This window comes from Labeo rohita, chromosome 11, assembly GCF_022985175.1.
Source record: "Labeo rohita strain BAU-BD-2019 chromosome 11, IGBB_LRoh.1.0, whole genome shotgun sequence".
NCBI classification, from domain to species: domain Eukaryota; kingdom Metazoa; phylum Chordata; class Actinopteri; order Cypriniformes; family Cyprinidae; genus Labeo; species Labeo rohita.
The window spans coordinates 24,403,412-24,430,657 of record NC_066879.1 but is presented as its reverse complement, the minus strand read 5'-3'; the positions used below and the strand labels follow the sequence as shown (position 1 = coordinate 24,430,657).

The 27,246-nt window shown below is 34.6% G+C and overlaps 2 protein-coding genes across 2 annotated transcripts; one reads left to right on the top strand and one right to left on the bottom strand.

The window, feature by feature from the left end:
- Positions 1 to 601: 601 nt before the first annotated feature.
- cfap92 (cilia and flagella associated protein 92 (putative)) lies at positions 602 to 13,257 on the top strand. The gene is made up of 14 exons (XM_051122013.1): positions 602 to 1,490; positions 1,634 to 1,884; positions 2,050 to 2,252; positions 3,607 to 3,826; positions 5,432 to 5,569; positions 6,320 to 6,478; positions 8,326 to 8,510; positions 8,587 to 9,398; positions 9,506 to 9,700; positions 10,293 to 10,563; positions 10,638 to 10,802; positions 10,949 to 11,053; positions 11,518 to 11,671; positions 12,959 to 13,257. The coding sequence occupies exons 2-14, from the start codon at positions 1,665 to 1,667 to the stop codon at positions 13,183 to 13,185; spliced, it is 3,054 nt and encodes a 1,017-aa protein (XP_050977970.1). The 5' UTR covers positions 602 to 1,490; positions 1,634 to 1,664; the 3' UTR covers positions 13,186 to 13,257.
- Positions 13,241 to 27,154, bottom strand: acad9 (acyl-CoA dehydrogenase family, member 9). Its single transcript, XM_051122021.1, has 18 exons — positions 26,876 to 27,154; positions 26,569 to 26,662; positions 25,252 to 25,353; positions 25,058 to 25,164; positions 24,871 to 24,971; positions 24,712 to 24,790; positions 24,447 to 24,621; positions 22,904 to 22,977; positions 21,745 to 21,820; positions 21,575 to 21,645; positions 21,362 to 21,481; positions 21,139 to 21,267; positions 19,187 to 19,266; positions 18,964 to 19,090; positions 18,599 to 18,676; positions 16,298 to 16,426; positions 15,647 to 15,719; positions 13,241 to 15,409 (listed from the first exon to the last, which is right to left on the bottom strand). The coding sequence occupies exons 1-18, from the start codon at positions 27,053 to 27,055 to the stop codon at positions 15,309 to 15,311; spliced, it is 1,896 nt and encodes a 631-aa protein (XP_050977978.1). The 5' UTR covers positions 27,056 to 27,154; the 3' UTR covers positions 13,241 to 15,308.
- Between the last annotated feature and the right edge of the window lie 92 nt (positions 27,155 to 27,246).

The following is a 27,246-nucleotide window of genomic DNA, read 5'->3' as shown; positions in this document are numbered from 1 at the left end:
TTTTATAAAGAATGGCAAATATACACTGCCATTTAAAAGTCTAGGATCCGTATGATTTTTAATGTTTTTTAAAGAAGAATTTTTTGCTCATCAACGCTGCATTTGTTTGATTAAAAATACAGAAAAAAACAATAATATTGTGAAATATTATTGCAATTTAAAATAGTTTCTATTTTAATATACTTTAAACTATTAAAAGGATTTTTTTGATTAATAAAATGTTGAAAAGAACAGCATTTATTTAAAATAGAAATTATTTCTAACAATATAAGTGTTTAAAAACAATTTAACACAACCTTGCTGAATAAAAGTATTAATTTCTTTCAAACAAAGAAAGAAAAAACAATTTACTGACCCCAAACTTTGAACGGTGGTGTATATCGTCACAAAAAAAATTCTGAATTTCTGAAAGAATCCTGAAAAAAGTATCACGTAAGTAGCACAACTGTTTTCAACATTGATAATAAATCAGCATATTAGAATGATTTCTGAAGGATCATGTGACACTGAAGACTGGAGTAATGATGCTGGAAATTCAGCTTTGCATCACAGGAATAAATACTATTTTAAAAGTACATTAAAATAGAAAACCACTATTTTAAATTGCAATAATATTTCACAATATTACTGCTTTTTGATCTTCAATCAAATAAACGCAGCCTTGAATTAAAAATCTCACTGATCCCAAACTTTTGAACAGCAGTGTATACTAAAAGAAAAAACATAAATAAATCTAAAATCTACTTTGCAACTTAAATTATACTGACATCAATAATAGTAATAGCAATACAGTTTTGTAAATATATAAATACAAGTTAGTCAGAATTTAAATATTCATGAAGAATGGCAAATATACCTATATGCAGTGTAACCCACGCATAAATAAATACATAAATAAATGCAAATAAAATAATACAATAAACAAACTAAAGAACAAAACAAATATATAATATATATATAATATATGAATAAAAATATCTGCATAAAAATCACAGTATTTTACGGCAAAATTACTGCTAAATCAAAATGTATTATCCCATTATTTTTTTTTAACAGTATATTCCAATGTAACATATTAATTAATCGAGCAATGGTGTGAACTTTGCCATTTTGTACTTGCATTTTAATACAAAGGTTTACTTTCTCCAAAGTTTTCTTAGGCAGCACCGGAATTGTTTTAGACATTGCAGAAATAATCTTTTCCTTTTAGCCCTCTAGTAAGCAAAAGCTTTGAATTGCCGGTGGAGTCGAATGTCGATCGGCCACTGTGTAACTGCTGTTGACTGTAGTTACAGTTCCATGAGCTGCTTGTCATTTCCTATTTACCAGCGCGCGCTCTTCATTATGTTCGCGCGACTCTAGTTGTCAAGGAGACGCAAACCATTCCATATAACAAAAGCCAACGTTACAAAGTTCTCCAGTGCTTGTGCGATCAATTAAAACATAAAAGCAGCGGTGAGGAGAAAGCTGGAAACCTGTTGTCTGTTATGGTAAGTCTTCTAATGAACTTTCTACAAAAAAGAATGCTTATTTAACAATTTTTAAATATAAAACAAATACATGTTTTTTTCTTTTTGCATTGTGGTATATGAAACCATTACATACAGTTTAATCATAGTAGCCTACTTTTTAGTGATGGTCCTATCCAGTATTTCTAGTTGACAATGGAATGCACCATCCCAGCATCACCTGACGTGGAGAGAAGTGTTGAAGACTCAAAGATTCTCAAAGATTTGTCTTCAAACTCTGATGCTGGCAGAAGTGAAAATCCATATATGGAGATGACAGAATCCAGTCCTGAGGATGAACAAACCATAATATCAACAACAGACTCCAGCTACATTGTCACCTGTACAGTCAGCATTGCATTAGCTATCTTTAAAGGTATGGCATTGGTTTTGTTACAATGCACAGTGATTCAGACTTAGGTCTGGATTTTACTTTTTGTTTCTTGACATCAGTAAACTAAATAAACTCACATTGTCTTTTTTAAATAGTTTTTTTCTTAAAACATGAATAACAATAATCTTTATTTTCCTAAATCAACAGAGCATGAGGAGTATCTTGCTAATTCTGAGAAAAGAAAAAAAGAGACAAAGAAAGATGCATCCAGTGAGGTAGTGGAGGCCCCCAGAGCCGAGGGCTATTATTGCATTGAGTACAACATGAAGCCTGATGACCCTGAACCGACCAGAGTGGATCTAGTGATGTTTGGCTTGGCGGCTAAACTCTACATGGCGAATGAGACTAAGGTAAACTACTGGAATTAATTAGGGGTAATTGTAAGCAAGAGCTTGTAAACGATCAATTATTTATATGTTGAATAATACTACTACTTTGACTTGATAACCAAACAGTTGTTGGTGTTGTCGGTGTATGGTAATAAATTATGCACAAGGATTTGCACCGCTGACCCAAAGAAAGCTGGTTTAGAGTTTCAGTTAATAGCCTCTTTGGATTTCTATTGTGCGCCTTGCTGTTTAGGGGCGAACACTTTTTGTCTAACATTTACAAGGAATAATTAGCACAACAGTACGTTTTTTTAATGGTTTCAAAAGCTGTGATTTCAAAGCTGAATTTTTAGCATCATTACTCCAATCACATGATTTTTCAGAAATCATTCTAATATTCTGATTTGCTGCTCAAAAAACATGTATTATTATTACTATGTTAAAAACAGCTGAGTAGAATTTTTTTCAGGTTTCTTTGATGAATAGAAAGTTTAGAGGACGAGCATTTATCTGAAATAGAAATCTTTTGTAATATTCTAAATAAAAATTCTGACTCCAAGCTTTTGAATGGTATAGTGTATAATGTTACAAAAGCTTTTTATTTCAGATAAATGCTGATCTTTGGATCTTTCTATTCATCAACGAATCCTGAAAAGTCTAATCAAATGTTTTAAATATTGATAATAATAAAAAATGTTTCTTGAACAGCAAATCAGCATATTAGAATGGTTTCTGAAGGATCATGTGATAGTGAAGACTAAATTAGTCATGCTGGAAATTTAGCTTTGACCACAGGAATAAATTACATTTTAAAATCTATTTAAATATAAAGCAGCTATTTTAAATATTAAACTATTTTGGATCAAATAAATGCAGGCTTGGTGAGCAGAAGAGATGTCTTTAAAAAACAAATTAAATCTTTTGACTTGTAGTGTATATGTGTATTTGTTCGAAAAAAATTTAACAAAATTAGTAATATTATGAAGTATATTCATAATTAACCTTTAAATTTCAAATATTTTACTATGGTGACAGCTGAATTTTCAGCAGCAGTACGTAAGTCATCAATGTCTTTGATCTTTTAGAAAATAGTCTAATATGCTGATTTGCTGCTCAAAAACATATTATGATCAATGCTGAAAGCAATTGTGCTGTTTAATTTTTTCGTGGAAACTATGATACATTTTTTAGGATTCTTTGATGAACAGAATGTTCAGAACAACAGCATTTATGTGAAACAGATCTTTTGCAACGTTACAAATGTCCGTTTGGATCAATTTAAGGTTTTTGCTGAATAAAAGTATTTATTTCTTTCGAAATAAATAAAGCAAATCTCCATATAGTCATGAAATCGTGTGCTGTATGTTCTGTCAAGGTGCTGAAGCCTTGGCGAGAAGGAAACCAGGTGTGGGTGAGCTGGTCTCAGACCTTAAAACTCAATGTCACCAGAGAACTCCTGATTAAAATGGCCTCCCATAAGATCACCGTTAGGGTATGGGACAGCAAAGACAAAGTGTCTTTCAAAGCCAGAAATGACAGACCCAAAGCCTTCAGACTGCCACAGGAAAGGTCTGGAGAGGATCCAGATCAAATGGGTACGATCTAGCTCTGTTTTATTGACTCTGCTACCTATTAGGATTTCCTTCATTGTAAATTTGGTCTGAACATCTCTATTTCACAGATTTTTTTAAAAAAATCTACCATTTACACACAGCAGAGCATAACGAAATTAAGTGAACTGTGTCTTGGGTAGATGAAAAAAAAAGGAAACAATATTTGGCTTACCCAGTTACAGTTAGGATCAAAAGTTTACATACACCTTGCAGAATCTGCAAAATGTTACTTATTTTACCAAAATAAGAGGGTTCATACAAAATGCATGTTATTTTTTATTTAGTACTGACCTGAATAAGATATTGCACATAAAAGATGTTTACATATAGTCCACGAGAGAAAATAATAGTTGAATTTATAACAATGACCCTGCTAAAAAGTTTACATACACTTGATTCTTAATATTGTGTTGTTACCTGAATGATCCACAGCTGTTGTTTTTTTGTTTGTTTGTTTGGTGATAGTTGTTTATGAGTCCCTTGTTTGTCCTGAACAGTTAAACTGCCTGCTGTATTTCAGAAAAATCCTTTAAGTCCCATAATTTTTTTGATTTTTCGCATTTTTGTGTATTTGAGCCCTTTCCAACAATGACTGTATGATTTTGAGATCCATCTTTTTACACTGAGGACAACTGAGGGACTCATATGCAACTATTACAAAAGGTTCAAACACTCACTGATGCTCCAGAAGGAGCCGGGAGGCGGGATTCGAACTTGGCCCACCCGAGCCATAACTGCAGGATATGTCGGTGCACTGCCAACAAGGCTATTGGTGCCGACACACCCCTGGCTCTTATAGTACAGTTTTTCTTCTGGAGCATCAGTGAGCATTTGAACCTTCTGTAATAGTCGCATATGAGTCTCTCTGCTGTCCTCAGTGTGAAAAAGATGAATCTCAAAATCATGCAGTCTGTATGGATCTCATACAGTCATTGTTGGAAAGGGTTCAAATACACAAAAACGCTGAAAAACCAAAGAATTTGTGGGACCCGAAGGATTTTTGTGTAGAACAGAGGACAGTTTAACTGTTCAGGACAAGTGAGGGATTTATGAACAACTATCACTAAACAAACAAACAAAAAAAAAAAACAGCTGTGGATCATTCAGGCAACAACACAGTATAAAAAATCAAGTGTATGTAAACTATTGAACAGGGTCATTTTTTATAAATTCAATATTATTTTCTCTTGTGGACTATATGTAAATGTCTTTCATGTAAAATATTTTATTCCAGTCAGTACTAAATAAAAAATAAGCATTTTGTATAAAATAATTAACATTTTGCAGAATCTGCAAGGTGTATGCAAACATTTGACCTCAACTGTACTTAAGGAAGGTGTTTTAAATGATTTAAAGATATTTACATCACAGTAGGCAGGAAAATGACACTGTGAAATTCACTACGACAGGTATGACAGATCTGGTACTTCAATCCTCACATCTGCTACAGTGCTGTGAGAAGTGAGAATATTATACGGATGTAGCACAAAGCACAATGCAAACATGCAGTGTTTCTACTGATCATTCTCAAATTAAAAATCTTCAGTTATTTAAAAATGCCAAAGTTCTTTCTAAATGTCTTCAAAGGTGGCATCAGGAAGATAGTTTGTGAGATGAGAGCTATCTATAAGAAGGAGAACCTGAGAACAAGGTCATCTATGAAAAACTGCACAGATCTGGTGCCAGCCGACTATAGGAAGCGTTTGGAGGCTTGCTGTGTCACAGGTACATCGTAAAGCTAATGTTTATACCGTATGCGAATAAGATTTATGATGGCGTTTACTGTTTTTTTACAACAACATGCATAGGTTTGGTTGTGTGTGTGGTCATAATAATGGCAAAGTGCCATCTACTATTAAAAGACTGATGAATTTAAGTAATAGTTCACCCAAAAATGAAAATTCTGTCATTAATTACTCTTCCTCATGCCGTTCCAAAGCCATAAGACCTTCATTTGTTTTCAAAAACAAATTAAGATATTTTTGATGAAATCGGAGCGCTTTGACTCTGCATAGACAGCAATGCAACTACCACGTTCAAGGCCCAGAAAGGTAGTAAGGACATTGTTAAAATAGTCCATGTGACATTAGTGGTTCAACTGTAATTTTATGAAGCTATGAGAATAATTTTTATGCGTAAAGAAAACAAAAACAACAACTTTATTCAACAATTTCTTCTCTTCCGTGTCAGTTACGAGTGACTGTTGCGTTGCTGTCTATGCAGGGTCAGAACGCTCTTGGATTTTATCAATAATATCTTAATTTGTGTTCCAAAGATGAACTTCGGTCTTACAGGTTTGGAAAAACACGAGGGTGAGTAATTAATGACAGAATTTTCATTTTTGGGTGAACTATCCCTTTAATACTGACTTCTAAATACCCTAAAATATCTTTATACACCTGATGAAATAATTTTATCATTATGACTCTTGAAGTAGCATGTCAGTGGTCACCTTATTTGTCTTTTTCAATGTAGTTCCAAGCAAGAGTGGGATAACAATAGAAAAGAGCCAAACATCGCCCACTAAGAAGACACTGTTCCAGAAACCCACCCAGGATATTGCAGAACTCGTGGAGGTAAAACCGGAAAAGGAGGCCGCCTCACTGGAACTCAGTTTCGCTCCTCTCCTTGCAGGTAGTTTCTTCCTAGCAACCTCAGAAGAGAAAATAAAGTTTACATGTTACATGTTCTTGCAGAGCAAGATACTTGCATTAAGGTCCTTATGTTAGCTTTTGGGGCGTTTTCTGAAAATTTCATGCTCTAAAAACCCCTATTAGTAGCCAACAGCTGTTATATTCACCCACTCTTATGGCTCTTATACACAGGTTTCCTGTAAGCGAATGTTTTGTTTATATAATACATCATGAACATGACTTTAGCGAGGCAGCTTGCCATTTAGGGGCCGTTTCCCTTATTCCTGAGCGCTGTGGGGTGGATTTGTGCAAGGGGCTTCCCTGCAGGGTCCCTGCTACTTAGCCTCTAATTGGCTGTGGAATGGCACCAGCCAAAGCCGACCGACTGCTTCTTTAGCTTTTGATGTGTCTCATCCAGACCCCCAGCAGGAGCTCCTGATGAAAGCCTTCACTTGGGAAATATTTTAGCCTTGTTCCCATAAAGCCGAGCCAGACAAATCACATGTAGCTCCTTTCATTGCAGGGTTGGATGGAGCATGGAGGCTATTACCCAATCCTGTTATTATTTTGCCAAACTATGATCCATTGAGGACAGAAATCTCATATGAGCTTTATTAATAGTACAGCTATGTTGAATGATATGGGAGTAAAAGACATTCCCATAGTAATACTGACATACTACTATTAGAGGTAGTGTATATAATATACAGTTGAGGTCAGACGTTAACATACACCTTGCAGAATCTGCAAAATGTTAATTATTTTACCAAAATAAGAGGGATCATACAAAATGCATGTTATTTTTTAGTACTGGCCTAAATAAGACATTTCACATAAAAGATATTTACATATAGTTCACAAGAGAAAAACAGTAGTTGAATTTATAAAAATGACCCTGTTCCAAAGTTTACATACACTTGATTCTTAATACTGTGTTGTTGCCTGAATCCACAGCTGTGTGTGTGTTTTTTTTTTTTTTTTTTTTTTAGTGATAGTTGTTCATAAATCCCTCACTTATCCTGAACAGTTAAACTGCCTGCTGTTCTACACAAAAAGGTCCCACAAATTCTTTGGTTTTTCATCATTTTTGTGTATTTGAACCCCTTCCAACAATTACTGTATGATTTTGAGATCTATCTTTTCACACTGAGGACAGCTGAGGGACTCATATGCAACTATTACAGAAGGTTCAAACACTCACTTGATGCTTCAGAAGGAAAAACGATGCATTCAGAGCCAGGGGTGTAAACATTTGCACAGAATGAAAATGTGTACATTTTTCTTATTTTGGATAAATGTAATTTTTTTTTTTCATTTAGTACTGCTCTTCAGAAGCTACAGAAGATACTTCCATGTTTCCCAGAAGACAAAATAAGTTAAATTTACCCTGATCTTCAAATTTAAAAGTTTTCACCCCCCGGCTCTTAATGCATTGTTTTTCCTTCTGGATCTGGATCTCAGAATCAAACAGCCATTGTTGGAAAGGGTTCAGATACACAAAAATGCTGAAAAAACAAAGAAAAAAGGAAAAAAAACACAGCTGTGGATCATACAGGTAACAAAACAGTATTAAGAATCAAGTGTATGTAAACTTTTGAACGGGGTCATTTTTACAAATTCACCGATTATTCTTTTTTGTGAGCTATATGTAAGCATCTTTCATGTGAAATTTGTTATTCAGGTCAGTACTAAATAAAAAATAACATGCATATTGTATGACCTCTTTTATTTTGGTAAAATAATGAACATTTTGAAGATTCTGCAAGGTGTATGCAAACTTTCAACCTCAACTGTATATATTTCTAAACATCAGCTACCTGCCTGGCATGTACTGTGTCTTCATATTAGGGAGTATGACGCTTATTGACCGCCTGGGATTCTGTTCCGGAGGAGTAAAAGAGGGATTCTGGAATATCACTCTTAATCAGCCACTTATAACCGAGCAGCTGAAGGCTGAACTCAATCCACTAGTCATCACTCTTTCATCAGCTTCTTCTCTACCATCATCTCCTGTTCCCTTCCATGTACTTAAGGTATGCCATTTCAGAAATGATTAGTAGGATAAACATATTAAACACATGAGGAATAATCACATTCATCTTTCAATAGGCGAAATGTCTTCCTGTCTACTGCCAGTACAAGTTCCACAACATGCCTGTTTACAGAACCAAAGGGCATGAGCACAACGCTAATATCAACTTCAAGGACGTGAATGTGATTTTTACTGGTCTGTTGAGCCCTGGAAAGCTGTTTGAGTTTCTTAGAGGTCCACCCATGAAGATTGAAGTGCATGATCGGGATAGAAAAAATGAAAAACCCTCCAGAACAGCAGCTATATTTGGGACTGATCCCAGTGATGCCAAAGAAGATTTATGGGGTACTCGTAATGCCTTAAAAGCAGACACTGAACTTCATGATTCATACGGCATAGCAAAATTAGATTTTTCAGATCTTCTCAGAGGATGCAGATACTTGAAGCTGAAACTGCCCATTAGGAGTAGTTCTTCTGAGGTTCCCTCGGACGTTGCAATGCCAGTGGGTCATTATCTTGAAGCTGACGCCCAATTGAAAGTCCAGGTGGAGATAGCAAATACCCTTCATCCTGAAAATAGCAACAGTAAAGAAGATTGTCCTTTCGGTCGCATCATTTATGTCTTCAACTATAACAACATTCCCGTCTTAGCCAAACTGACATCAGAAATTCTACAAATCAACGCAGTTGCCTTCCAACTAAATCGTTATCCAGAGGAAACAATTCAAAGGGTCCTGTCAGGTCATAAAATAACTGCCAAAGACGGAGAGAACAAAAGGCTGAATGTTCTCACTGGATTTCATATGATGGATAAGGCTCTACACCTTTTTGTTCTGGAAGGATTGAAAGATCAAGCAGTCAGAAGACTGTGGACTACAGTGCCTATGAAGTAAGAAAGTCATCATTTAAAACACTTCCACATGTGCACAACATTTACCAATATGCAGCACAGCAAAAATTCCTGAAGATCATACAGACCGATCTGATCTTTTCCAGGTTGGACGGCGATGAGGAGGAACAGGTGACTGTGCTGTATAACTCAGACTTGAGTTTCTCCGAGCGACTGTATGACACCCTTGACATGGGCCTGAGTCCGGTTTGCCTTGTGAAGCCACTTGAGAACATTTTGATGGAGCCGCTGGTGTTTATCAGAAATACGGTTCCTCATGCCTGTCTCGAAGCCATGAAACGGTAAAGTTGCAAACCTTACACTCAAAGAGCAGCTCTTTTTTTGCCGTACAGTTTCTAGCATAGTACTTCTTGGTTTTCTTATTAAGCTAAAGGACAGCAGAGTAATCGACTTAGAGTAGTATTAAAAGGATAGTTCACCCAAAAATGAAAATTCTGTCTTTACACACCTTCATGTCGTTCCAAACCTTTTTGGTTTATTTCATTTTCGATCTTCAGAACACAAATTGAGATATTTTTGATGAAATCTGAGAGCTTTTTGACCCCCCATAGACAGCAACACAACTGACACGTTCAAGGACCATAAAGGTAGTAATAAAATTTATATTAGTAATAATAAAATGATCCATGTGACATCACTAGCCAGTCTTGGACAGTCAGAAAGCTCTTGGATTAGTCCTAATTTGTGTTCTGAAGATGAGCGAAGGTCTTACAGGTTTGGAATGAAAGGAGGGTGAGTAATTAATGACAGAATTTTCATTTTTGGGTGAACCATTCCTTTAAAGATCGGAAAAAATGTATTAATTGTGGTATTTGCTAAACATAGACATGAAATTCTCAGATATTGTTCAAGAAAATTTTACTAACCTTCTAGAATAAGCCACATCTGTCAAGCCAAGAAGCTTCAAGAGGTAGTGCACCATGACCTGTTCCCATCAGCCGACATGGTTCAAAGCTTAAGCGAAGAGTTTGGATTGGATCTTGGGAGAGAAGAGCTATGGTTGGTGACAGAAACACAGCAATCTCAGGATATACCTGATCATCATAACATTAGAAAGAGAACTTACACACCTCTAGACAACTTCAACAGAGAATATTTCCAGTGGAAACGGAATGAGGGTAAAAATATGAAGGACTTTATACAGGTAATGAATGAACAAACGATCTCCAGAAAGGAGGGAAACTGAATTAGCAATTGATTAAATGCATTTTATTTCAGGGAAATATTGAAGACATCCACAGGGCGAGTAGCGACTTACAGAAGTCAAAGCCTAATGTGTTTTTGACAAATTTTACAGATGGTCAAACCATCGGTTACCACAATGTTCAAACTGTGAACTCTCCCAATCAGGGTGGAGAACTACTCTACAGAGAATTTTTGAAGGTTGGCATTATTTTCAACATCTTATCATGTTCAACTATAAAAAAAGATTGTTGGTTCCTAGAACTTCAGATTGAGATTATATCCATATTTAAGGTGTATTTGTCAATGCCCAACTTTAAGTAATTGACTATTTATTTTCTTTCTAGGACTCCACTTGTATTCGCTTCTCTTACCCAGGTTTTAAGAGCAGTATTGAATCTAACCAGCACCCAAAGCGGCCAGACGACGCTCGGATAGAGGAGCTGAAAAAGGTGCCGTTGAGGTCATGCCATACTGCCGTTACCCCCCGTCTGTGTCATGTTTCTCTCCCAGTGCAATGTCAACTTTATGGACATTCCTAAGAGCTTAAGCAATCAGATAGAGTTTTACTGATGTTTACCTCCCTTGCCCACCTCTTTACAGATCCCCAGAGCTTAAGACAGTATTTAGTTGCAAGTACGGTGACAGGGCTAATGCTGATTGACTCATGGGACACACAGCGTTATCTAGAGGCATGTGCTTGCCTGAAATTGATTTATCAGGCTTTCAGAGTCTGTAACTTATTGTTCCCTGCTGAACATGAGTGTAGCACCTAAAAATGTGAACCTTACAGATGACAGATTGATGTTATCATTAGAAATTTCTCCTATTTGAGCAACTGAACATGTATATTTTTATGTTTTTACAAAAGCATTAATTTGTTACTACCAGATCTTTTAAACATTTTTGTTCACAGCCTTGGAGAGAAAACATTTTCCATGGGAACAAATTGAAGCCAACGCTTTCCAGATCCAGGTTGCCATGGATTCACAGATATCAGGATTTTGAACTTTACGCCAAGCCCCCGTTAGAGTTTGGACCAGAGCTCCCCATGAGCATCCATTTAGCTGGTAAAATTCTCTGAACATGAACAAATCATACTATTATTATTAACTACTCACCAAATAAATATTTACATGACGTGAAATAGTGATTTGAGTTGGAAATATTTTTAAATTATATATTATTTTCCACTAAGTGAAAAGTCAACTATAGTAGGGGTGTTTTGCATTCCACACTGCTGTTTTTCTTGTTTTCCTGAATGAAAATAAAAAAAGGTAATTGCATCTTTTTATCTCGCAATTCTAAGAAAGTCATAATTTTATTATTTTTTTTCCCTAAGAATTGTGATATAAACTTGCAATTGCAAGAAAAAGAAAACAGATTTAAACGCACAATTCTGAGAAATAAAGTCAAAATTGTGAGATATAAGCTCTCAATTCTGAGAAATTATGTGATACAAACTTGCAATTCTGATTTTTTTCTCAGAATTGTGATTATAAATTCGTAATTGCGAGAAAAACTAACTTGCAAAAAAAGTAAAGTCAGACTTGAATTGCAATTCTGAGAAATTACGTGACACAAACTTGCAAATTCTGACTTTTTTTCCCCCCGCAGAATTGTGTGATATAAACTTGCAATTGCGAGAAAAAAAACATTGATTTAAACTTGCAATTCTAAGAAAGTCATAATTCTGAGATATATACTCATTCTGACTTTTTTCTCAAAATTGTAATATACACTCGTAATTGCGAGAAAAAGCTCTGATGTTTAAATTCTCAATTCTGAGAGTTGCAATTCTGAGAAATAAAGTCAGAATTGAGCGATATAAACTCGTAATTCTGACATTTTTCTCAGAATTGTGATATAAATTTGGAATTGCGAGAAAAAAACTCAGATTTAAATTTGCAATTCTGAGAAATAAAGTCAGAATTGTGAGATATAAACTCACAATTCGAGGAAATTACGTAATACAAACTTGCTAATTCTGACTTTTTTCTCAGAATTGCGATATAAACTCATAATTGCGAGATATAAACTCGCAATTCTGAGAAATTGCGTGATACAAACTCACAATTTACGCTTTATTCTCAGAATTGTGATATAAACTCGCAGTTGCAAGAAAAAAAACTGAGATTCAAACTTGCAATTCTGAGAAATAAAGTCAGAAGATGAGATATAGTGATATATAAACTAATAATTACCTTTTTTTTTTTTTTTATTGTTGTATTATAATATTAATTCTGAAGTCCTCTAATGTCATTTTCAGTACAATCAATTACTAAGAAAGATGGCACTAGATTCGTTTGTATGAAACATGACTCCAGTGGACACATTTTACCTTGTATTTTGTTTAGGAGAGCCACTCCATGAGGAGCAGCTCCAGGCTGCACATGCGCAGTACAACAGGTGGCAGAGGAAGACATTGTTCGATGAGACCTCTACAGGAAGTGGAAGAGTTCCTGAGTTCAGATGTCACATGAAGAAAGCTGATCTGGATAAACTACAAGGCATACTAAAGGACAGGCCCATGAAATATTCTCTGAAGAGGCCAGGAATGGCTTTAAAAGTAACAACAAGCTGAATAATTTCCTGAAATGACATTACAGCAAAACATAAAAATACGCATGACAGTCAAATATCATTTTGAAAATGAAATCAGATTTATTGTTAGATTAACTTAAAACAGTTTTAAACATAGACTGTTATGTCTTATAACAGAGAGTTTTTAAAAAAAAAAAAACGTTTCAACTTGCTTTTCAAGATCTAATCCGTTTTTTTCCCCTCAGCCTATTCCCGTTATTTCTGTGGTCCAGCCTTCTGAAAAGACCGGCTCAGCAGAGAGAGAGGCCAATATTCCATTTGCTCCTGGACTGTTTCAGAACCACAGCCTGAGCTGGGACAAAAACGCAATTCCAAGATACTCGTCCCAGTTCAGCAAATTCCACTTCAGGTTAGACATAATCCTTGTGTTTCAGTTTGTACTGTTTTAATAATTAATAACAGGCTACATTGGTGCACCACAATTTGGAAAGGAATGCGAACCGTTCACACGTCTTATATAAATTCTCGAAACAAACACCCAGAATGTTCTGGAAGCATTCTGGGGTGCAGAAATGAGAAAAAATTAATCACATTTTAAACTGCCCTGATGTTAACGTGCATATTTTTTAACAGAGATTACTGGAGGCCGCATTCATTCCTGCACAAGCGTAGCGTTTTACCACTCACAGATCAAGAGAAAAGCATACACTCCTTCCAGAAACCTGCTGAAGCCCCAAAGACACCCAAGATAACTGCAAACTTCAAACACAGCAGAAACATCATAGAGATGAGGACCAACAAAGACATCACCTTACATGTGAATTAAAGTTATTGCTAATCACTTGGATTTAAAGAGATAGTTCACCCAAAAATGAAAACCTCATGTCATTCCAAACCTGAAAATTTTTTCTTCATGCTCTCGGATTTCATCAAAAAAATCTTAATTTGTGTTCTGAAGATGAATGAAGATCTTACGTGTTTAGAACGTCATGAGGGTGAATAATTATGACAGAATTTTCATTTTTGGGTGAACTATCCTTTAATGTCATTCAACCAATATTAACCCTCTGGTTGTGTCCGGGTCAAATTGACCCAGAAAAGATTTTCTTTTTCCCAAAAATACTAGTTAATGTTATCGCATTTGACTCAAACTTACTGACTTTGATCACGCAGGGTATAAGTACTTCTCTGAATTTTTTTTTAAATTTTCGTAATTTTTTGTGGGTTTTATTTCACCTAGTCACACTTGTGGTGTTCCCGGTCAAAAATGACCAGACTCTTAAACTGCTTATAAATCTCTTATTATGCTATATTATCACTAAAGATTAGATTCATTCTTTTTGTCAACTTGTTTTCTTCATTTAGGACTGGTTTTGTGTTTCTATTTGCATCTTATTAATTGCAGGCCTCATTCTTCTGAGAGAAGGTACCTTGTTTTTTGAGTGAATTAATTTTTTATGAATAATTTTCACAGTATGAGATAAATTATGAAAATTTGCACTGTGTATCACACTAGTGTGCTTTAATGTTTATTAAGGAAGTTTGCTTTTAAATGCTTTTATTTTGTACAATTATCACCAAATATTGGATTCAATCTTTTTGTCAACTAGTTTTCTTTCATTTAGGACTGGTTTTGTGTTTCTATTTGCATCTTATTAATCATAGACCTCATTTATCTGAAAGTAGGCAAAACTGTACAAAATTGCACAAAGTCACACTTGTGGTGTTCCCGGTCAAAAGTGACCGGACTCCAAACGAGGTACCTACTCTCAGATAAATGAGGCCTACGATTAATCAGATGCAAATAGAAACACAAAACCAATCCTAAATGAAAGAAAACAAGGTGACAAAAAGAATGAATCCAATATTTGGTGATAATATAGAATAATAATGAGAGATTTATAAGCAGTTGTTTGGAGTCCGGTCACACTACAAGTGTGACAGGAATCCGAACACAACCAGAGGGTTAAGACGCACTTAGGTGACACTATATGTCATAGAAAACTGACATAAAAAGAACTAAAACATTGAACAGTGAGGCTCGATCAATACTGCATATTGTGAGAAACATAAGTATATTAATTTAATAATCGCAGCAGTTCCTCTCACTTTTGTCGGGTTAAATTGAGACACAAGGTTGCCTGTTGGACACCGAGAGCCATCTCAGAAGGTTCTGTCCAGAGGATGTGAGCAAACATACGCCCTCTTGGCCAAGACCTCTTCGGCGATCTTCTTTATGTTGGCATCGTTGTTCTCCGGGGAATCTGGAGAGAACACACCCCAATTCGTTTACTGAACGCTCTGATCTAATGCATTGCATTGACTGGAGTTATTAGGCGGATGGTAATTGGAACAGTATGAAGAGCTCATGCAAGTGTTAGCGACTGACTTATGGTTTGTAAGGTTGTGAAGGAAATTCTACAACATGTGCAAGCGCTTTGTCTTGCTATGCAATAAAACGAGAAGGGCTGGTATCAATTATAGCTGTGCGTTGTACTTACTTTTTTGAAGCTGAGTCAACAAGAAGTTGTTCTTGAAATGAGCATCCTTGCAGAAAGTGTTGGTGAGCAGCACCTGAAAGCCAGTGGAGATTTAACAAGGCTGTTTACATTAACGATTTCAGAATTAATGTGCAAGCAAATTTCCTTGATTATGAGGTTTTTGTTGCCAAAAATATTTCACACTCTCTCACCTAAGAACAAGTCAACTAAAGGAAAAAATGATAGGGAAAAAACCCACATGAAATTATGAAATGCAGGTTTAAAAGCACGTATAACCTTTTTATGAGCTGGATAAAGCCAATATGCAAGCAAGCAGCGCAGTCACAGCATGACAAGTCATTAAATTGTTTCCGTCAATTGTTTCTCCCATGCAAAATCAAAACAGCTCTGCTGCTATAAATTAAAATTTAGCTGAAAAGCCTCCCAACCCACTTCTGAGAAGAAACGTGTTATTTGTCACACTGCAACATCCACAAACAAATAAAATGATCCTTTCAAGTTTAATCCTCTAAATGGGTCAAGTAAATAAATCGTAACCCTAATATGTACTTGTGGCATCCTTTATTTAGAATCGGTTTGTGCTCTCTCAACGAGGCTTGTTTTGAAACTGACCTTGTGACCTCAGTGTGTAAAGTTTTAAGAGTCCGTTACCTCATGGTCATGGTTGCGCAGGCCGATGCTAATGGAGCGACTGGTGCGGGATAGGACGGCTGTCATGGCGTAGAGGTTAATTAACACATCTGCAACTTTCTTCAGCACGAGCTGCTCCTCAACGATTGTCTGAAACAGATAAGTGAAACAATAATATTAGAGGTTTTAGATAAAATGCTTTATATGGGAATCAGTATATGGAAAGTTTATGCAAAAAAGTTTTTTTTTTAAATTCTTTATTTAATTAAACATTTGAATTTTCAGCATTTGAATTTTGTTCTCAAGTCTCTTCTGTTTACCAAGCCTGCATTTATTTGATCCAAAGTACAGCAAAATAATAATAATAATAATAATAATATAATATTTATTCCTGTGAAAAAAATGCTACATTTTCAGCATCATTACTCCAGTCTTCAGTGTCACATGGTCCTTCAGAAATCATTTTAATATGCTGATTTGCTGTTCAAGAAAGTTTCCAAAAGTTTCCAAAGATCAGCATTTATTTGAAATAGTAAGACTAAGTAAGTTCTCTCTTTTTTGGGGGGGAAAGAAATTATAGAAATTAATATTTTTATTTAGCAAGGATGCTTTAAATTGATCAAAAGTGATGATAAAGACATTTATAATGTTACAAAAGATTTCTATTTCAGCTAAATGCTGTTCTTCTGAACCTTCTATTCATCAAAAAAAAACTGAAAAAATTCTACTCAGCTGATTTCCACATAATAATAATAATAATAATAATAATAATAATAATAAATATTTTTGAGCAACTCAGAATATTAGAATGATTTCTGAAGGATCATGTGACTGGAGCAATGATGCTAAAAATTCAGCTTTGAAATCACAGAAATAAATTACATTTTAAAATATATTCAAATAGAAAACAGCTATTTTTAAATAATAAAAATATTTCAATTTTACCATTTTTGCTGTACTTTGGTTCAAATAAATGCAGGCTTGGTGGCAGAAGAGACTTCTTAAAAAAACATTTAAAATCTTTTGACTAGTAGTGTATTTTTGTGGAAATTGTGATTCATTTTTTTTCAGGATTCTGTGATGAACAAAGTTTAAAAGAAAAAGCATTTTTTATTTTTTAATTGTCACTTTTGATCAATATAAAGCTCTCAGATTTGTCTCCATCTAGATCTAAACACTCTGTCTCAGTTTTGAAATCACAGAAATAAATTACATTTTAAAATACATTCAGATAGAAAACAGTTATTTTAAATAGTAAAAATATTTTAAAAATGTACTGTTTTTGCTGCACTTTGGATCAAATAAATGCAGGCTTACTGAAACATTAAAAACATCTCACTGTTAAAAAACTTCTGACTGGTAGTGTATTGTAGAAACCATTTTTTTTTTTTTTTTTCAGGATTCTGTGATGAACAGAAAGTTGAAAAAACAGCATTTTGTCACATTTGATCAATATAAAGCTCCCTTGCTGAATAAAAATTTCAGATTCGTCTGTATCTAGATTTAAACACTCCATCTCAATATCACATATCAAGATTTTTCAGTTAATATAGGTCATTCAAAGTAGGACAAATCAAGGCTGTCGGTAATACCCACAAAGAGACTCTCTACAGTATGTATTTCACACTGCATGTAGGAAAAACACTGCGGCAGGGGGATTTATTTCTTTAAACGTTTCCTATAAATGAGAATGAATGAAGATGAAACATAGCGCGCTCTAACAGGAAAAACAGTGCGTGGAAATCTGAAGCTCTTCCAGGCAGCTCTCTAGTGACTGCAGTCTGATTACAATAGCACGGCCACACAGACGTTCATTCAAAAAAGAGAAAGTGAGGCCAGCTGTGTGACACATGAACATTACCTCAACCCAACAGGAAAGAAGGGACCAGAGACGAGGTCCCAGCAGCGCTAACGGCCCACGCTAATTACCCTGTGCGTGTTAAACGAATGGTAATTTTTCATTTTCTGGCAGCATCCGAAAAATGTGCACAAACTCGGATTAAAAACTGATGGTGGGGAAAATGTGAGAATGATGGGAATGATGAATATGAGGCTTAGATTACTATAAATATCTGTTGTTATGCAAAAGGAAAGAGTTTTGGAAAGACATTGTCCATCATTCGAAGTCTGCAGGACTCTTTAAAAAAAAAAAAAAAAAAAAAAAAAAAAAAAAAAAAAAAAAAGGTACAAACTGTGGTTAAAGAAAAACAAAAAAAAAATCTGTAAAAAAATGTGTGAAAAATTAAATTCAGAAATTGTTAAATAAATAATTCCAAATTAAAACAACTTCATGCATTAAAAAATTTTCACACAAAACTTTACCTTTCCATACCGGTACAGTAAGCCTTCCACAGTGGAGCCGAAGTGTGCAGCGTTCTGCTCAAACATTTTGGCGCTCTCCTGCGGGGAGAAAGATGACATCATCACTCCTCTGAAAACGAGCTGGGCTCAATTACCCGACCACACGGGTTTAAAGGAGAGATCAGAAGGAAGGATTCTGCCTGATGAAATGTGACTGGCAGGAGAACTGGTAAGATCAGATGTGAGGGTGACATGACTTTTACTGGACATCCCTGTGCTGCTGTTATTACCATGACGTACATTCAGTTTATGACCACTGGTGTCACTTTACTCTATATCATGACAGACTACAGCTATATAGAGCACAAGCAGCACTGGTTCTGTACCGTCAGACTGGGGTGCACAACACCATCTTTGCCGGTCAGTCCAAAGTCCACCGTCTTCACCACGGAGTCCTTCAATTTCTTTCCCAGAATCTCAAACACCACCCCCACATTTCCCTTCTTCATCTCTCTGAGAGAAGACAATGTCACATGTTAAAGAATGCAGCTGTTTTACATTTAAATATAAACTAATTATGAATGACACGTTTTTATATTTCTTACATACTTTATTTTTCCTGTTAGTATTTGGCCGGCATACTGCATTCCGGTAAGTGCAATGTACATCCTCAAAATCTCATTAGTGCCCTAAAAGAAGGAAAGGAAAAAAAAAAAAAAAAAAAAGCATATTATATAATACATTCAATTGTTTTTGCATGTTGCATGTCTGGAGCTTTACTTGTAACAACATGCCCCCTGGTGGTTATATAATTTTTTTTTTTTTAAATAAACTATTGTTACATTTCTACACAAATAAAATAAGTACATTATTGTTCTTTTTTTTATTCTGCAAGGATGAGTTATCTGCGAGCGTTCATACATATATTGTAAAATGAAATTCCAGGACTTTCAAGGACTTTTCAAGCACTACTTTTTTGATTTTCAAGGACTTCAATCAGAGATTTCACTTATCAAACAATGTCTTCTCTTTCAAATGAAAACCATTGTTAATTTTCTTTAGGGATTTGTATTTGATTATACTTTTTTTTTTTCTTTTTTCTTTGTTTTGTTTTTTATAACTGTACTGCCTTAATGGTTTGATGTTTCATTTATTTCTATAAAATAAATTTAAAGATTTGTGAAACCACTACGAAATCTTTTAAACAAATTATTTGCGATATGCGCTCTGAAGTCTTGATCTGAATCAAATGATTCACAAATCTGTGCTCCAATGTGAAGCAAACAACTTGTGAACCGGCTCCGCAGTTCCAATCTAAATCAAATGATTCATGATACATGCTCCGAAATCTCGATCTGAATCAAATTATTTGTGATATGCAAAGTTATGATCTAATTCAAATATTCACGAACTCGCTACAAAGTCCTGTTCTAAATCAAATGATTTGTGTTACATGACCCAATTTGAGCACTTCGAAGTAATCACAGTAATCACTTTGCGATGCAATGGTTTAATTGATTCAGACTTTCAAAAAAACTCAGTTTCATCCATCACTATGTGCTTTTTAAAATAGTTACAATGTTTAAATTCCAAAATGATTTGCTCTTTTAAGTTGATCTGTTTTTTTTTGCTAGTGAATTGCTTGAAATTAATGATCGAAGTCACAAGTTTGAATCAATTGGAGCGTTTGCAGCGTAAATGACTTACTTAATTGATTCGGTTCATCTGTTCCTCTTTTCACGTCTTCAGCCATGTTTACACAACATTGTCAGTACTACTACTAACTACTGGCTTAGCTTGCCAGTTTTATGTCTTATTCATTTTTTTTTTTACTAGTTTTATTAAAATAAAAGTATTTTATTTTTTGAATTGCTTGAATTTTGTGAAAAGATATTAAAAATATATAAAAATTTAAACACTTATTTCATAGATGCATTGTCTTTCATGAATATTGTACTTTTCAAGTACCTCTTCAAGGGTTTTCCAAGCCTTATATTTCAAAAAAGCCAAATTTAAGTTTAAAATTTATCAAAAGTTACAGTAAAGCCTTTAATAATGTGACAAACTATTTCTATTTTAAATAAATGCTGTTCTTTTAAGCTTCCTATTTATCAAAGAATTCTGAAAAAAATGCATCAGTTTTCACAAAAATATTGATTAGTTATTTTCAACAGTGATAATAGTAAGAAATGTTTCTTGAGTGCCAAATCAGCATATTAGAATGATTTCTGAACAATCAGAATGGAGTAATGGCTGCTGAAAATGTAGCTTTACAATAACAGCAATCAATTTAGTTTTACAATAAATGAAAAACAGCTTAAAATGTAAAAATATTTCACAATCTAAAAAATCTTTTTTACATGAATTTGAATTAAAAAAAATCTGGGTGAGTCTTGGTCAAAGTCTTGGTGAGCAAAAAATACTTTTTTTCAATAACCAATCTAAATGGTAGTGTACATTTAAAGCAAATAAAGTGATTTCGCTAATTTGACTTTGCAAAACCCCCACATATATTACATTAATGCAAAATGTAATATGTTCCTCATCATGTTGCTCTGTACCTCAAATATCTGGAGGATGCGGCAGTCCCTCAGGTAGCGTTCGTAGGGGTAGTTCTTGGTGAAGCCTAGCCCTCCTAAAACCTGCAGGGCTTCACTCACACAGATCCAGCTGCCCTCAGAGCTGAAGACCTGTATAATCACCAATGAGGGTCATTGTTCCAGTGTGTCTTTTTTCATTTATTATAAGAAAAGTTCAAGTGATTATGACCTCAGGTTACTGTACCTTGACCATAGCAGCCTCCAGAGAGCAGTCTGGGACTCCGGGTCGGTCCATCATTCCAGAAGTGAGGTAAGCCATGCTCTCCATCACAAACGCATTCAGGGCCATGGTAGCAAACTTATCCTGTGTCAGAAAAAAATAAAACCATATGCTGACTATTAATAAACTACGTAAATAACAATCATTTAGTATGACTAAATAAGACATATAATCTACCTGAATCATTCCAAACTCAGAAAGGCTCCTGCTGAATTGTTTTCTTGTGCATGCATATTCTGAAGTCCACTCTGGAATGATGTGGAAAGTAAATTGATTTAAAATAAAATGATGCATACATCTGAAATTTTAAAGGACGTGAAATAAAGTGTTTTTTTTTATGTTCTCACCGATCAGCTTCTTGATCATCCCTGCACCTGCACTGCCCATGCTAAAGCGCCCATTGTTCAGAATGTTCATGGCAACCTAAAGATGATGCGTACACATAACATGTCAATACAACATCATGTCATCAGTGTTAAAAGGATAATTCACCCAAAAATGAACATTTTATGTATATCTGCTTACCCCCAGGGCATCCAAGATGTAGATGACTTTGTTTCTTCAGTAGAACACAAACAAAGATTTTTAACTCAAGCCATTGCAGTCTGTCAGTCATATAATGGCAGTCAATGGAATCCACAGCTTTGAGTGTCAAAAAAAAAAAAAATACACAGACAATCGTGACATTACACTGAGGTCTTAAGACACAAAACAATCGGTCTGTCCCAGAAACTGAACGGTATTCATAGCATTTTATTTTTTTTTTTTTTACCTCTGATCCACGCAACATCCAACAGCCAGCGCGTGACGCGTCAACGTGCTCTGGCACATACAAGAGCAAACAACCATAACTTCAGTCGATCAGGCTCAAAAGTTGGGATTCGGTAAAAAGTCAACACTCCCGAATGAGTTTGCGCAAGCAAACGTAATATTTTAGTTTTTAAATCGGTAAGCACAATTACCATTTTGAGTAGCCGTCGTACCCACAGTCTCACTGTGTAAACAATGAGTGATGTATACGCGTGACAAATTGCTTCAGCGCAATGCGTCTACTATGCCAGAGCAAGTTGATGTGTCACGCACCGGCTGTTGTGAACGCGCTCATGACAGCTGGACAGGTGGATCAGAGGAAAAAAAAAAAAAAAAAAAAAAAAAAAAAAAAAAAAAACAAAAAAAATATATAAATACTGTTTCTTGCACAGACCGATTGTTTTATGTCTTAACACCTCAATGTGCTGTCACAAGTCGCAGGGTTTAATTTGGTTTTGTCTGTATATGTTTTTTTTGACTCTCAAAGCCGTGGATTCCTTTGACTGCCATTATATGACAGACTGCAACGCTTAGAGTTAAAAATCTTTGTTTGTGTTCTACTGAAGAAACAAAGTCACCTACATCTTGGATGCCCTGGGGGTAAGCAGATAAACATCAAATTTTCATTTTTGGATGAACTATCTATATTTTTTAACTACCTTTAAAAAAATGTGCAGTGCAGCGTGTTTGGATCACCTTAAAACCACCGCCGACTTCACCGATTACATTCTCAATTGGCACCTTGGTGTCTTCAAATGTGATCTCAGAGGCTGTCAAAAGAAAGAAGAAACATTCAGTGAATGCAAATGCAAAAAAAGCTTCCAAATACAAACTTAATTTTCAACAAAAAATGTTTTATTTTTTTAATTGTTTTATATAACCTACTATTTTTGTGATGTTTTTTTACTTACAAATGTGCATGCAAAAAAGTGTCCAAATACAACTTAAATTTGAACAAGATACACGTTATTTATTTAATTATTTATTTCTTTTTTTGAAAAAAAAAAAAAAAAAAAAAACAATAAAACAATTTGTTAAATTTCTGAAATAAATGCCACTTGGTTTGATTCTCACCAATACTGCATTTATTTTATCATAAAAACAATAAAAACAGTAATATTGTGAAACATTATCACAATTCAAGTATTTTTACTATTTACAATAACTGCTTTCTATGTAAAATGTAATTTATTCCTGTGATTTCAAAACTGAATTTTTAGCATCATTACTCCAGTCACATGATCCTTCAGAAATCATTCTAATATTCTGATTTGCTGCTCAAAAACATTTATTATTATTATTATTATTATTATTATTATTATGTTAAAAACAGCTGAGCAGATTTTTTTTCAGGTTTCTTTGAAGAATAGAAGTTATAGAAAGAATAGAAAGAACAGCATTTATCTGAAATATAAATATTTTGTAACATCATAAATGTCTTTATCATCACTTTTGATCAATTTAAAGCATCCTTGCTAAATAAAAGTATTAATTTCTATAATTTCTACTCTATAATTTTGAATGGTATAATGTATAATGTTACAAAAGCTTTTTATTTCAGATAAATGCTGATCTTTGAATATTTCTATTCATCAAAGACCCCAGAAAAAAAATGTACTCAACTGTTTTAAATATTGAGAATAATAATAATAATAATAAATGTTTCTTAAACAGCAAATCAGCATATCAGAATGATTTCTGAAGGATCATATGACACTGAAGACTTGAGTAATGATGCTGAAAACTTAGCCTTGATCACTGGAATAAATGACATTTTAAAATATATTCACATAGAAACCAGTTACTTTTAATAGTAAAAATATATTTTACAGCTTACAGCTTCTGCTTTATTTTGGACCAAATAAATGCAGGCTCGGCGAACGGAAGAGACTTCTTTAAAAAACATTAAAAATCTTACTGTTCAGAAACTTTTGACTGGTAGTGAAATATATTTTAAAATGTCATGTATTCCTGTAATCCTTCAGAAATCATTCTAATTTGCAGATTTGGTGCTCAATTTGGTGCTCTTTTTCATTAAAAATGTTTTGTGGAAACCATGATTTCAGGATTCTTTGATAAAGAGAAAGTTTAAAAAGTATTATAAATGTCTAATAAAAATACATTTTAACTATCTTAAATGTCCATGGTTTTCTCCAGCTTTAAGGTGGAATAATATTGAATCACAAATACATTTCAAAATTAGCTTCAAGCACAAAAGCAGGTGAAAGCTCAAACTTACTGTTTGAGCCTCTGATACCCAGTTTGTCTTCAGGTTTGCCACTGGTCACACCACCGAATGCCCTCTCTACAATGAAAGCTGTGATCTTATCTTTCTTTTGACCGTCTTTGTCAACAACTTCAGTTCTGGCAAACACAGTCATGATGTCCGCCCAGCCCCCATTGGAAATCCAAAACTTGAGAGCAAACATAAACATTTACTTAAAATCATCCAATGAAAAAAAACTTCACAAAGCCAAACACATTGACCTGATTGAGGCAATCACCTTTGTGCCATTGAGCAAGAAGTGCTTTCCATCTTCCGTCAGTGTGGCGCGTGTCTGTACAGATGCAGCATCACTCCCGCTAACACAAGAGAACATTTCACTTAAAAATAGCAAAGCAGATTTGAAAAAGGAGTTTTTATCTTAGGTTAAATGATGTACCTTCCAGGTTCAGTAAGGCAGAACGCTGCAATATGCTCTCCTGTTGCAAGTTTGGGCAGGTATTTTGCTTTCTGAGCTTCATTTCCAGCTATCAATATTCCCTAAAAAGCAGAAATTGTTATGTAAATTGTCCATCAACACAGAACTTAAACTTAAAACAATGCAACACTGAAAGTCATTTGCTCACCTTCAGGCCAATGGCTTGATGTGCTGCAAGGGTGACTGCAATAGCCCCATCTAAAGACGTGATCTCTCCTAACCTGGCATACATGGTGTTTGAGAGGCCCAGACCGCCTGGAGGAAACAGGCAAACGAGAAGATGAAACTCTCGGATGGTTTATCATAAACTGTCCCTCGTATGAAGTCAGAGGACAGTCTCACCATATTCTTCAGGTATCTGGATCCCAAACAGCCCCAGTTCTTTCAGCCCATTTAAAGTCTCAGGAGGAATTACAGCCTCATGGTCAATCTTCTTAGAATCAACTACGGTGATATTTGCAAAAGAACAGAAAAAAGACATTTCTCTGTTATTTGTAAGAATAACATGCAGAAAAATCAGGATAATAGCTATTCACTAACCAGGAAGAAAATTTAACATTTTACAATTCACAATTTTACAGCAGATTTCCTTGCTTCCACTCAAGAACAAAAGTATTTTTGAAATTAATGTTAATTTTTAATTTTAATTACATTTAATGCACTAAAGTTACCTTGCTAACATTTTTTTTTTAATGAAAAATGCTCTGTTAGATTGGAAAAATTAATCACACAAGCAGAATCCATTGCATTCTTCTAAGAGTAGATGAATGCATGTCAGTGTAATATAATACAATATAATATACACTATCAGTCAAAAGTTTTTAAACAGTAAGATTTTTAATGTTTTTTAAAGGAGTTTTTTAAAGTCCCTTCTGCTCACCAAGCCTGCATTTATTTGATCCAAAGTACGGCAAAAACTGTAAAATTTGTACATATTTTTACCATTTAAAATAACTGCTTTATATTTGAATATTTTAAAATGTAATTTATTCCTGTGATTTCCAAGCTGAAGTTTTAGCATCATTACCAGTCACATGATCCTTCAGAAATCATTCTAATACTCTGATTTGCTGCTCAGAAAATATTTATTATTATTATTATTATTATTATATTAAAAACAGCTGAGTATATTTTTCAGGTTTCTTTGATGAATAGAAAGTTGATCTCAAACATTATTAAAAAAGGTTCAAACATTCACTGATGCTCCAGAAACACAATGCATTAATAGCCGGAGGGTGAAAACTTTTGAACAGGATGAAGATTTTTCAATTTTTTTGTTTTAATATATTGTTTTCCCATGTAGTACCGCCCTTCAGAAGCAACAGAAGATACTTGCATGTTTCCCAGAAGACAAATTAAGTACAATTTACCTTGATCTTCAATTCAAATAGTTTAGTTTTTTTCAGGTTTCTTTGATGAATAGAAAGTTCAGCAGAACAGCATTTATCTGAAATAAAACTTTTGTAACATTATAAATGTCTTTATCATCAATTTAAAGCATTCTTGCTAAATAAAAGTATTAGTTTCTTTAATTTCTTCCATTTAAAATCTTACTGTTCAAACACTTTTGACTGAGTGTATATAAATGACACGATAATGAACAGAAATCCCGCAATAATAAAACAAAAATACAATAATACACGGTTGTTTTGTACCCACCGTCTTCACTGAAAAACTTCTCCACAGGCTGAACAAGTTGGTTTAGCTCCTCTAATTCTTCATTGGTTATTTCTGGATAGGGGAAGACTTCAGCCTGAAAGATGTACATATAGTTTTAATATAACATCGCAGTCTTATCTATAATATTAACCCATCCACTGTAATAACAATTATTATGAACATTATCGTCGCCAATGTTTATTACACAGCGGCTTGACCTTTGCTCAAGTGGTGTCGTATTTAATATGTATGTCAAATATGTACACACAATAATACAATACATTATTCTGCAGTTTGTTGACAATACCTTGTTTACTTTGCCCAGGAAAAGATCTTTGGCATATGCCAAACTCCTCGCACTGGATCTAATGAAGCGCCGCGACTGAAAGCGATGCAGACAATCTCCTTTTTGAGCAACTCGAACAGCAAACAAATTTCTTCCAAGATTTGCCGATCTTGACAAAACAAAAAGTTTGTTCAGGTTCATCTTCAACGTTGATACTCACCCCAATCACCCGACGACTGACTGAAACACCTTTCACCCATTTTAGTCACACATTGATGACGACACAAGTCCACTTAAGTGCAGTTCACGTCATGCCCTGCAGATGTCAGTGTTTAGCTGCACACAAATTGTCATTCATTTCACTGCTGAGGGAAAACATTGATCGTGAATTC